Here is a 12,434-nt window from a genome sequence, read left to right on the forward strand (position 1 = left end):
CTTCATAGTATTTTTGAGCTATTTATGAGAACAAATTAGAATCGAAGTTTCGAAATTTGTCAGTACTTTGTAAGGTTTATCTTACGCTAATGATTACAAATGAAACAGGCAATTGTTCATTTTCAAAAATGAAATTTATTAAAAACTGTCACCGCTCGACAGTGGCACAAGATAGACTAGTATTTCCCTCAATTATTGCTACTGAGAGTGATGTGCCCGAAAATTTGGAAGTTGAAGATAATATTTTAAGTAGTTTTGTTTCTACGAAACTCAGATATAATCCAAGTAATGAAGCTTAAAATAGGACAAAACCTCGCAATTTTTACAGAATGGATCCATTTGCTTGAAAATTTGAGAATAAGTAGTGGATAGTCCAAGGATCAAAATCTATATGATGCCGAAAGGCGCTTTTACCATGGGGGTGGTTGTCACCCCATCTCGGGGGTGGAAATTTTTTATTATATTTTGACCGCAAAGTTAGTAAAAACATTCATTCTAAGCAAAAAACGTTCTATATATTTTCTTGATAAAATTAACAGTTTTCGATTTATTCGCTATCGAAAGTGTTAGTTTTATATCGAAAAAATCAATGTTGTTAATAAGATTTCGGCTAATAACTCCAAAAGTTTTCGTTTTATCAAAACAACTTTACTAACAAAAATGTACCTTTTGAAACAATAAACAAAACCGTTTCTTTTATTTTTTTTAAGACCAATAGTAATCGACCTATACATTATTAAATGTTAGCTCTTCTTCGTCAAATGCTAAATACTGTAGTTTCAAAGTCAAAAGACGACAAAACTATGCATTTTTCGAGGATAACTTGTTCAAACTAATTTAAAGCATTTGAAAATATCTATCTCCAGAAATAAAAAGAAAGTCTTTAGCTCAAAAAGTAAGTGACGTATATTGAAAAGAATGTTAGTCCCTACTTTTTTCAGCGAAAAAGTGATCCGAAGCAACCTCCTAATCACCACCCTTATTAAAATTAGTCATTAACCTTATTTGGTCTTCTTTATTTTTATATTATTAATAGGCTCTAGAAGTTTGACCGGCTTAGAATGATTAGTTTTTAAAAAAATGGAGTTAGAAGCGAATAACGAAATTTTGTAGTTTGGAAAAAATGGCTTTTTCTTCAGAATAGAAAGATTAGCATCAGAGATACGAAAAAATGTTTCAATATGATATTGTAGCTAATTTAATTTTCAAGAAACTGGTTTGCAAAAATTTTTACTACAGCAAAAATTTAGTGAGCTATGGATAATTAAAACTTGTAATAACATGCAAAAACCACCTTTACCAACCCTTTCAAAGTCACCTCTTTTTGCGACTGAGAATTTTAAATATAATTAATATTAACAGTCTTATAGACCTTATAAAAACCTACAAAATTATTTTTTGTCAAACTTTCTACGATAAAAAATAAAAAAGTTACGGTTAAAAAATCAATATATTTCTTAGAAAAAAAAAAGGAGAAATCCAATTGGAAGCATAATAATGTAAGTTAGCGGTGTTTTTAGTCATTGGACTTATTCATTCTTCTTTATTTATGTATTATTGATATATTCTAGAAGTTTGACTGGCTTAGAAAGATTATTTTTTAAAAAACTGGGGTTAAAAGCGAATAACGAGTTTTTGTAGTTTGGTAAAAATGTTGATTTCTTCAGAATAGAAACATTAGCATCAGAGATACGAAAAAATGTTTAAGTATGAAATTGTAGGTTATTTAATTAACAAGAAATTGGTTTGAGAAAATTTTTCGTACGGCAAAAATTGAGTGAATCATAAATTAATATATTATTGAAAAACACTTATTTTTTCGATAAAAAACTAACACTTTCGATAGAGAATAAATCGAAAACTATTCATTTTATCAAAAAAATGTATAGAACATTTTTTGCTTAAAATGAATGTTTTTATCAACTTTTGCGGTCAAAATATAATAAAAAATTTTTACCCACGGGATGGGGTGGCAACCACCCCCATGGTAAAAGCGCCTTTCGGCATCATATAGATTTTAATCCTTGTACTATCTACTACTTTTTCTCAAATTTTCAAGCAAATCGGTCCATTCTGTAAAAATTGCGAGGTGAAAAGCTTCAGTTCCTGGACTAATAAGTTGCTTTATAATAATTTTAAGGCTTTGAAAACTCAAACTTTTAATCCATAATTATTTATTATTACATAATTAAGTAATAAATAAGTAATAGTATATTATTCAACGAGCATGTAATGATGGGTATTACGATGATGAGGTTTGCGACACGAGCCGAAGGTGAATGTCGTTATTTATCGGAGTGAGTAATAGCCATTACATGTGAGTAGAATACTATACTTTTTCTACTTCTTTTTTTTTTCGTCATTAGAAAAATTATTATACTTTAAAATTCGTTCGTTTATTGATAACTATAACAAAAAAACTAAAATAATTTTTTATTGCAAAATTTAAGCCAAATTATAAAAATAAAAAAATATAAAAAAAAAATTAAGAAAAGCTTTTCTTCAGTTACGAGTGACTAAGATTAAAAATATTATAAAAAATGAACTAAAAAGCAAAAAAATTAAAAAAAATTGAAAAAATCTAACACATCCGTCAAAGAAAAGCGTGGCGCGTGTTCATCGAATAAACGGTTTTCGCTCCACGCTTTTCTTTAACGAATGTGTTAGATTTTTTCAATTTATTTTTATTTGTTGCTTTTTAGTTCATTTTTTATAATATTTTTAATTTTAGTCACCCGTAACTAAAGAAAAGCGTTCCTTAAATTTTTTTTTCATATTTTTTTATTTTTTGCTTTTTAGTCTTACACTTTTCAAACATTAAAATATATCGTCATGTTTATTAAAATATGTATAAAACATATGATGTACTAACGTGAAAAGTAGTCGGAATCGGCAAAAAATTTGAAACTTTATTTTTTATTAATGAAGCATAACGTAAACAAGTAACGTAAAAAGTGAAATTATGTATTGTTCATATCATTAGCTATACAATCCGTAAAAGTTTTTTAAGTTTTTACATTGTAAAAAACAAGAGAATTTAAGCTTTTTCCATTAAAATCGTTTTTTTTTATTTAAACAATTAATAAACACGAAAAAAAACTTTTATTGACTATTCGTGTATTGATCCCGCGAATGCATATGTCTGCAAATTTTCGTTCATTTCCATTGAACAAAAGGCAGTCAAATTAACGTCTAAAAATTTGACGCAAACTATTAAACTAAATAAAAGCGTTTAATAAACAGTTTCTTGACTATTTCTTTTTTTTTATCTCTTCAAGCAACAAATGAAACAAAAAATTAACTTTAAATCTACAAAATGTCCACTAATATATTAAAGAAATACCGCTCGGAGATAGAGGAGTTATCCAAGGTTTTAGAGGGGAAAGAAAAAAGTTTCTTAAGCTCTAGCTCGGGTTGCCTAGGGGCCTCAAGATTCTTAATGCTGGACTGGATGGAACCTGCTTTTCTCCTTTTTAACATGAGTAAGGGAGTGATAGTTTGCATTCCCTTTTAAAATAACTTAAAATTATTGCAAATATGTTTAGTATGTGTAAATTGCATGGTTTGATATACAATAAATGACCTATTAAAATTTTAAAACGGGATATTTTGCAAATTTAAATCTTTACTACACTCGGAAACGCTACTTATGTTTATTTCTCTTTCTAGTTCTCTCTTTCTCAGCATTTCATCACGCATACTAAATCTTTAATGGTTTCGTGTCTATGAATTATTTGGTTTCTCCATCTATATCCACCATTTATGCCGGCCGGGCCGTTGAGCGGGACAGAGTCGGCAGGCCGTATCCAAGGCAGCGTAAAGTTCGCCACGACTACAAACAAATAAATTCGATAGGAATCAAAAGGAGAATGTATGTCACCTAGCGATCAATATTTTATGACTAGCTTTTTTGTGTTGTACTGTGTTACCAACGTTATTCAAGGTGAATTTTTATTAATGGCCTCACGGCAGCTTTTTAGGTGTTTACCTATTAGCATAATGTGTTTATTTGAAAATACAAATTAGTGCCTCAAACAGGTTAACCTTTGTTCTATATTTTTTGAAGTCACTAAGAAATACTTATTATTTTTTATGTAATGTTCGCTATACCTAATAAACTATGGATTATGTTCAAAATAAGAGAGCTAAAACTAGAACGTTAACGGAGTTTTATTGTTTCTTGTGGCCAATGGACCTCTAAACAAGAAAAAACCGCAGAATGTTACCATTTAAAGGGGTGCTTTTTTGAGAAAGGGGTGAATTAGTCCCTAGGCAAAGCGTGCATTAAGGTGAGTTCTATGCACTTTCGGTAAAAACACGTCTACAGAAAAATTTTAAGGCTATTTATTTTATTTTATTTTATTTAGCTTATGGCACCTGACACATTTACATTTACATATATTTTGTATAAGACAATACGTAGGTTCACAAACGTACATCTAACTTATTTACATAGTCTATCGACTCTGGAGTCGCCATCAGGAAATCCTCTGACCTGGCATGATATGATCTTGTGGGACACCGTTCTGTGATGTGATAGATGGTTTGTGGTTGTCCACAGTCACAGAGTGGGGATGGTCGTTTACCACATGCATCAATTCTGATTCGGTTCAGCATAGACCATGTGTTGCGTGGTAAGTCAAATAATGTCTTATAATGCTTTGAAAAAACATAACTTGCTTAAAAATACCATTTTAAAGGTAACTCGATTATCTTCCTACTAAATGTAACATAAAGTTACAGAACAATGTTTGCGAAATAATGGGAGAAATGGCCAAAAAATGCTGCAAGCGGCGAACTTTGAAAAATTACATTTCTGAAACTGTAAATCCTATAGACTTCTCTCTGACGTCATTTTAAAGAGGAAGGCTGCAAAATTTTTTTCTGAAAAGCAATGCCTATTCCTATATCCTTGTGGAAAAAGTTAGGGGCAAAAAACAAAATTACTTTCTTTCGTGTTTTTTTGCTTCTTTTTAATTTTTGCAAAAAAATTATTTTTGACTTTAAAAGGTGATACTTTGATAGTAAATTTAACCTTGAACTACACATAGTGGGAAAATATTTCCGTAAATGGAGGCTCCAACCAAACGCTACGAAAACAGAGGTTTCCAGTTTCCACCTAAATAACAAGCTTGCAGGAAGAATACTCAATATTCAGTTCGAAAACACCACACTCGCCTACAATAAAACACCAAAGTACCTTGGTGTGACACTTGACAGAACCCTATCATTCAAAGAACATCTGATAAAAACAGCGGAAAAACTTGAATCCAGAAACAACATCATCCAGAAGCTGTGCGGCACAACATGGGAAGCATCGGCTTCCACCTTGCGATCATCTGCCCTGGGTCTAGTCTTCTCAACTGCGGAATACCGCTCTTAAGCATGGCTTAACAGCCCACATGTACACAAAGTAGATGCCCAATTGAATAATACAATGAGAATGATTGCTTTAGTTTAGACCCATACCCAATGGCTCCCAGGACTGAGCCACATTCCACCACCCAAACTACGACGCATACACGCACTCACTAGTGAGTACAGAAAGATAGTAGATAACGAGAACCTGCCAATCCAACAAGATATAGATGAGGCCAACGGAAACCGTCTACGCTCCATACGACCACCAATACAAACAGCAAAGGTTGCTGTGGAAAATGAGTTCAATTTAACGAAAACATGGACTCGAGAATGGATGGAACATCAAAATAGCAAATTACCCTGCATCACACAAAATCCACCAGGCTTTGACTTACCACGCAACACATGGTCTATGCTGAACCGAATCAGAATTGATGCATGGGGTAAACGACCATCCCCACTAAAAAAAAGCTCTCGTCTCAACTCATTTTTCGGTCAACGAAAATTATGCTTTCTTGAAAATGCATCGAAACAAGTAAAGCATCTGCATCTGTTTTAGTGTTTAAGCTTTCACCTGCCTCTGTCACTTTTTCCAAAGTGACGAGAATGTCTTTGTAATAATGCCATGTCACATTTACGGCATAGCCTCTTGCACTCCACCGCGTGTCTTGAATCCTTCTTTTGCCTGTATGTTTTGCCTCTTTTAGTATTTGCTATCAGAACTTCCCAACGATGTGTCGATGAGAAAAAATGAATAGCAACGTTTAGTTCAGAGAAATAAGGAAAAAAAATATCGTGTTGGTGACACATCCCCCTCCAGGTTGAAACCAAATTCTTCGAGTATTATGGTCATCTAGAATAATAACCTATATATTTCCTGCAGCCGATTTTGATGATATACATAGTTATAAACAAATGAAGATCAAAAACGGTAAATTTTCGCTTTTTTCGTCTCTTACTAAAAAATTGGGCATTTTAAACAAATTTGAGAGAAATAAACTCATAAACCGTATAAAAAACTTCAATATGGCGTTCGCTGAATATGTCTATCCTTATTGGTTACTTAGAAAATTGCCAAATAAATCATAAATTTTGAGTTTTTATAAATATTCATAACTTATGTAAAAATTAACTTAGAACCTTCTTATTACATGGAATGCTGAGACTTATGGTGCTTAAATTACACTCTAAATTCCAAAGCAATTGGTCAAATAGTTTAAAAGTTATTTAATTTGTTTATCCAAAATTAATTTTTTTTGCAACACTTAAGTCAAAAAATGATGAAGTTACAGTAATATTTTGGATAGTTTATGAAAGATGAAAATTTACAGTATTAATTTAATTTAAAAAAAATGACAAAAAATAATTATAGATATTGCAAAATAATTTTGCAACAACATGTGAATTAAAAAAATGGGGGGGGGGGCTAACTTTGTCCCTAAATGTCCTAGAACAGTTATTTTTCTTTCTAAATGTGTATAAAAATTCAGTCTTTCTAAATATGAAAAAATAATTTTTCTACGGGTAACGGTTAAAAAGTTATTCTAATTGTTTATAAGTAAGCAAAAAATGGACATGTTCTTACAAAATAATTTTACATTGTTTAAAATTATTTTTTGTCATTTATTTTTAATTAAGGTAATAGTATAAATGTTCTTCTTTCATAAACTGTCCGAAGTATTATTGTAACCTCATAATTTTCTGACTTATAGTGTTGCAAAAAAAATGAATTTGGGAAAAATAAATTAAATAACTTTTAAACTATTTGACCAATTGCTTTGAAATTTAAAATATAATTTAAGTACAAGAAGTCTCGGCATTCCGCGTAATAAGAAGATTCTAAGTTAATTTTTACCTAAGTTACGAATATTTATAAAAACTCAATATTTATGATTTATTTTGCAATTTTCTAAGCAACCAATAAGGTTGGACATATTCAGGGAATACCATATTGAAGTTTTTTATACGATTTATGAGTTTCTTACTCTCAAATTTGTTTAAAGTGGTTAACTTTTTGGTAATAGACGAAAAAAGCGATAATTTACCGTTTTTCGATCTTCATTTGTTTATAACTATGTATATCATCAAAATCGGTTGCAGGAAACATATAGGTTAATAATATAGATGTCCATACTACTTAAAAAATTTGGTTTCGGCCTGGAGGGGGATGTGTCACGAGAAAAACCTTATTTCTCTGGACTAGTTCTAAAGTGCCGAAAAAAGTTGTGCTGATTGTTAGTCATAAACGGGGAATTCCCACAAGTCAGTATAGACGTTGTTGCCAGTCGCAATAAATATCATTCAAAGAAAAGGAATTCCCCGAATTCGTCACAAAATAAGTAATGAAAAATTCCGTGCTCCTTTCAATCGGTCCGAATTTGCAGTTGCGATAAAAATATAAAATGGTTCAAATATTTACAAAGCATTTTTATTATTTATTGTTAAATTTTGCCGCCCCCTAAAAAGTGCCGTCCGGGGCGGGCCGCCACTGCTACTATCGGTTTATAGCGTTCTCCCACGCCTTCCGACTTCTAACCGCCATTCATCTCTATTTAACCATATACCTGGAGGGATTTCTCTTTCCTCTAGTTCTTTTCCAATTCCCTCATTCCAGCTTCTTCCCTGCCTTCCTCTTTTCTTTCTCCCTTGTGGTGTCCACGCCAAAATCTGTTTAGGGATCCTGTTATCTAGCATTCTCTATACATGGCCGTACCAGATTAGCTGTTTGGTTTTTATCATCATAGTCATCAATTATTGTATGTACGGTCCCGTTTTTTTTTTAAATTATATTAGTACAATTTAATTGAAGGTCAAAAATTTCTCGTGCTATAGCTAATTAATTATAATTTTCTATATGTATTTATCGATATTGCTAAATTGTTAGATATTGTATTCGAGAGATTTTTGTATAGATTTTTCTGTTTTTTCAATTTTCCTTCACACCTTGAAGTTACATTTTCGGATTTCATCTTTTCCAGCAGATTATTCGTTAGTGTTTTATTATTATGTTCAACTGTAACTAACAGAGGAGATCCCCGCGAGTGTCTGTCATGTCATAATCAAAACCATTTTAGACCTCTGTTTTTTAATAGACTCTAAAAATTTAATGAAAATCTTAATTTAAATGGAATTCATCCCAAAAATGATAATTAAAAACCGCAAAAACAGTTTTCAACCTATTTTTTTATTAATAGAAATTATTACTTTGATCTTTAATAAAAATCCTAATTTAAACATAGTCTATTTATTTTACATTCAATCCAGCTATGTACAAGTTATTTAAGAGGAAGGATAGATTATATAAAGGATGTGTTTAGTAATATTTACCTTTAATTTGTTTAATCACCGAACTGTTCACCAACCTTTTCTTGCAACGACAGGAAGATCAATCACAAACTCTTTACTAATTTATATAGATTACTTGTATTACTTCCGTTGATGATCCTTGAAGAACTATTTAAGAAAGTTTTTGTTCTTACAATTTTTCCGTTTTTGACATTCTGACCTCCCCAAAAATAACTTCTTGTTAGTAGTAAAAATATAGTTTTTTACCGCGTATTCCTTTCGATTAGGCACCAAAAGTTTATAAAAAATTAGAAGAATAAAAATTAGTCATATGCCATTTTCACTTAAAAAACTTATATTTATATAATATTGGTTTGGCATGTGTCCATAATTTGTCAAAATTGAGAGGTTAAATATGTTTTTGTAACTAAATTTACAGGAATGGAGTTGCATATACCAGACTTGCAATCTTACCATTACTTTTTTATACTAGCCGTGTTATTGCTTTCACTTTTATACGTGTACGATATTGTAAACGATAAAAGATGCTGTCAACCAGCAAATAATGAAGAATTTACTTTTAGTACTTACAATTATAGTGAAACCAATGGGCCATCATGTTGGAGCAAAATATTCAAAGCAGCAGAAGGTAAACAACAATCACCAATAAATATTTTCGAGGCACCAGTAAAAGTAGTATCATTTGAATCGACAGTACCATTAATATTTTCCAAGGAATTTCATGTACTTCCGTCAGAAATGAAAGTGTATAACAATAGTCATAACATTGTGCTGTATGGAACATGGGCAAACAGCAGAAGACCTTCGTTAGTTGGAGGACCTCTAACAACCGATTACTGTTTTGTAAATTTACGTTTTCGTTGGGGACCAAACGACTATGAAGGGTCAGAACATATGATAAACTTTTCTAGGTTTTCTATGGAACTACAAGCAGCATTCATTAAAAGTAATACAGTTCAAGAAGATATTCTAACAGCTGCAAAAAATCACAATCTTTTAATATTAAGTTACGTTTTTATGGTGACTTCGACAGATAATCCTTACTTAGAACCTATAATTAATGCTATGGAGTATCTAAAAGTGCCTATGAGTTGTTTATGTATTGAACCAGTTACTCTGTCATTGTTAATGCCAGTATTTGAACGAGACTATTTCTGTTATGTGGGGTCACTTACTTTTCCTCCTTGTACGGAGGGGGTTATGTGGATAGTCAAACCTGAACCATTGATGATATCGCCGCATCAAGTAAAGCAATTTAGAAAAGTTTGTGGATACAATGGTAAAATAAAAACTAACACACGACCAGTGCAGCCAATTAATGACCGTGAGATATTCTATTACGATTGATTTATTTATATAACTGTAATTTTTATTTAGAATATTCATTATATAGAGACCGTTATAGAAGTTCGTATTTATTAACATGTTGCACAGATAAGCATGGGAACTACTATGTTTTTTTGAATAAGCTACAATTTTATTTTAAAATTAGTTTGTTTTGATGTTTTGGTTTCCACTTATTTCCGAAGTGGAAATCGAAACGTCACATAAAGTTAGTTTCAAAATAAAATTGTGGATTATTCCCAATATAACTATGTAGTTCAAAAATGAATAATCATTTTCAATTTCATTGCAAAAGGAAAATACAGCCGAACCATATTCTAGTCCAATCAGAGAGTGCAGCAATCACCTCTACCGGTTTCGAAACTTATTAGTCTCTCATCAGGAGGCACATATGCTGCTCTCCGTGATCCAACCAAAACAAACCCCAGCGTGTAGTCCCGGATTGCAACTAACGAAATGGCATAGATGCCCTAGCGGCAACTGCTAGCAAAAAGACTAAGTTTTCACTCTAATGGCATATAAAACAACATAATGCTATTCTACATCCGACCAGAATGAAAACAATGGGAACCTTCTCTGGTTACACCTCCGAGGTTTCTACAATTTGCAGCTACTACAACTTAGTGAAAACTTAGTCATTTTATAACTATGTAGTTCAATTGCATTAAGATACCACAAGGCAATACCTTCAGAAAAATATTGATCATGGAAACATTTTAAAATTAGTTGATACAAAAAAGATTACAGAGGGACAAAGGGATAATGAAATGGAGACCAAGAGATGATGCCTACTGAAGCAGAAGATGAATAACAATCACCAATAAATCTTTTAGAGGCATCAGTAAAAGAAGTAAGATTTGAATCGACAGTACCATTAATATTTTCCAAGGAATTTCAAGTAATTCCATCAGAAATGAAAGTGTATAATTATTATAATAGCCATAACATTGTGCTGTATGGATCATGGGCAAACAACAACAGACCTTCCTTAGTTAGATTACCTTTAACAACCGATTATTGTTTTGTAAATTTACGTTTTCGTTGGGGACCAAACGATTATGAAGGATCAGAACATATGATAAACTTTTCTAGGTTTTATATGGAACTACAAGCAGCATTCACTAAAAGTAATACAGTTCAAGAACATATTTTAACAGCGGCAAAAAATCTTTTAATATTAAGTTAGGTTTTTATGGTGATTTCGACATACAATCCTTACTTAGAACGTATAATTAATGCTAGTGAGTATCTCAAAATGCCTATGAGTTGTTTAGGTATTGAACCAGTTACTTTGTCATTGTTAATGCCAGTATTTGAACGAGACTATTTCTGTTATGTGGGATCACTTACGTTTCTTCCTTGTACGGAGGGGGTTACGTGGATAGTCAAACCTAAACCATTGATGATATCGTCCCACCAAGTAAAGCAATTTAGAAAAGTTTGAGGATACAATGTTAAAATAAAAACTAGCACACGACCAGTACAACCAATTAATGACCATGAGATATTCTCTTACGATTGATTTGTTTATATAATTTTAATTTTTATTTAGAATATTCATCATATACAGAGACCGTTATAGAAGTTCGTATTTATTAACCATTTTGCACGGATAAGCATGGAAACTACTATTTTTTTAATAAGCTACAATTTTACTTTAAAATGAGTTTGTTTTGATGTTTTGATTTTAACTTGTTTTCGAAGGCCATCCTTAGTTAGATTACTTTTAACAACCGATTATTGTTGTGTAAATTTACGTTTTCATTGGGACCAAACGACCATGAAGGATCAGAACATATGATAAACTTTTCTATGTTTTCTATGGAACTACAAGCAGCATTTATCAAGAGCAATACAGTTCAAGAAGATATTCTAACAGCTGTAAAAAATCATAATCTTATAATATTAGTTACTTTTTTATGGTGACTTCGACAGACAATCCTCACTTAAAACCTATAATTAATGCTACTGAGTATCTAAAAATACCTATGAGTTGTTTACGTATTGAACCAGTTACTCTGTAATCAGTATTTGAACGGGACTATTTCTGTTATGTGGGGTCACTTACGTTTCCTCCTTGTACAGAGGGAGTTATGTGGATAGTCAAACCTGAACCATTGATGATATCGTCAGACCAAGTAAAGCAATTTAGAAAGGTTTGTGGATACAACCGTAAAATAAAAACTAATACACGACCAGTGCAGCCAATTAATGACCGTGAGATATTCTATTACGATTGATTTATTTATATAACTGTAATTTTTATTTAGAATATTCATTATATACAGAGACCGTTATAGAAGATGGTATTTATTAACCATGTTGCACGGCTAAGCATGGAAACTACTATTTTTCTTTTGACTAAGCTACAATTTTACTTTAAAATAAGTTTGTTTTGATGTTTTGATTTCCACTTATTTCTG

At 31.5% G+C, this 12,434-nt stretch overlaps 2 protein-coding genes across 2 annotated transcripts; both read left to right on the forward strand.

Moving 5' to 3' along the window:
• Window positions 1–9,039: 9,039 nt before the first annotated feature.
• Window positions 9,040–10,074, forward strand: LOC114345922 (carbonic anhydrase 2-like). Its single transcript, XM_028296734.1, has one exon. The coding sequence runs from the start codon at window positions 9,088–9,090 to the stop codon at window positions 10,012–10,014; it is 927 nt and encodes a 308-aa protein (XP_028152535.1). The 5' UTR covers window positions 9,040–9,087; the 3' UTR covers window positions 10,015–10,074.
• An 850-nt stretch (window positions 10,075–10,924) lies between these two features.
• LOC114346022 (carbonic anhydrase-related protein-like) lies at window positions 10,925–11,533 on the forward strand. Its single transcript, XM_028296828.1, is given in 2 exon segments — window positions 10,925–11,138; window positions 11,286–11,533. Coding segments are annotated over 2 exon segments (462 nt in total).
• The last annotated feature ends 901 nt before the right edge of the window (window positions 11,534–12,434 follow it).

This window comes from Diabrotica virgifera, chromosome 4 (assembly GCF_917563875.1).
Source record: "Diabrotica virgifera virgifera chromosome 4, PGI_DIABVI_V3a".
In the NCBI taxonomy this organism is placed as follows: domain Eukaryota; kingdom Metazoa; phylum Arthropoda; class Insecta; order Coleoptera; family Chrysomelidae; genus Diabrotica; species Diabrotica virgifera.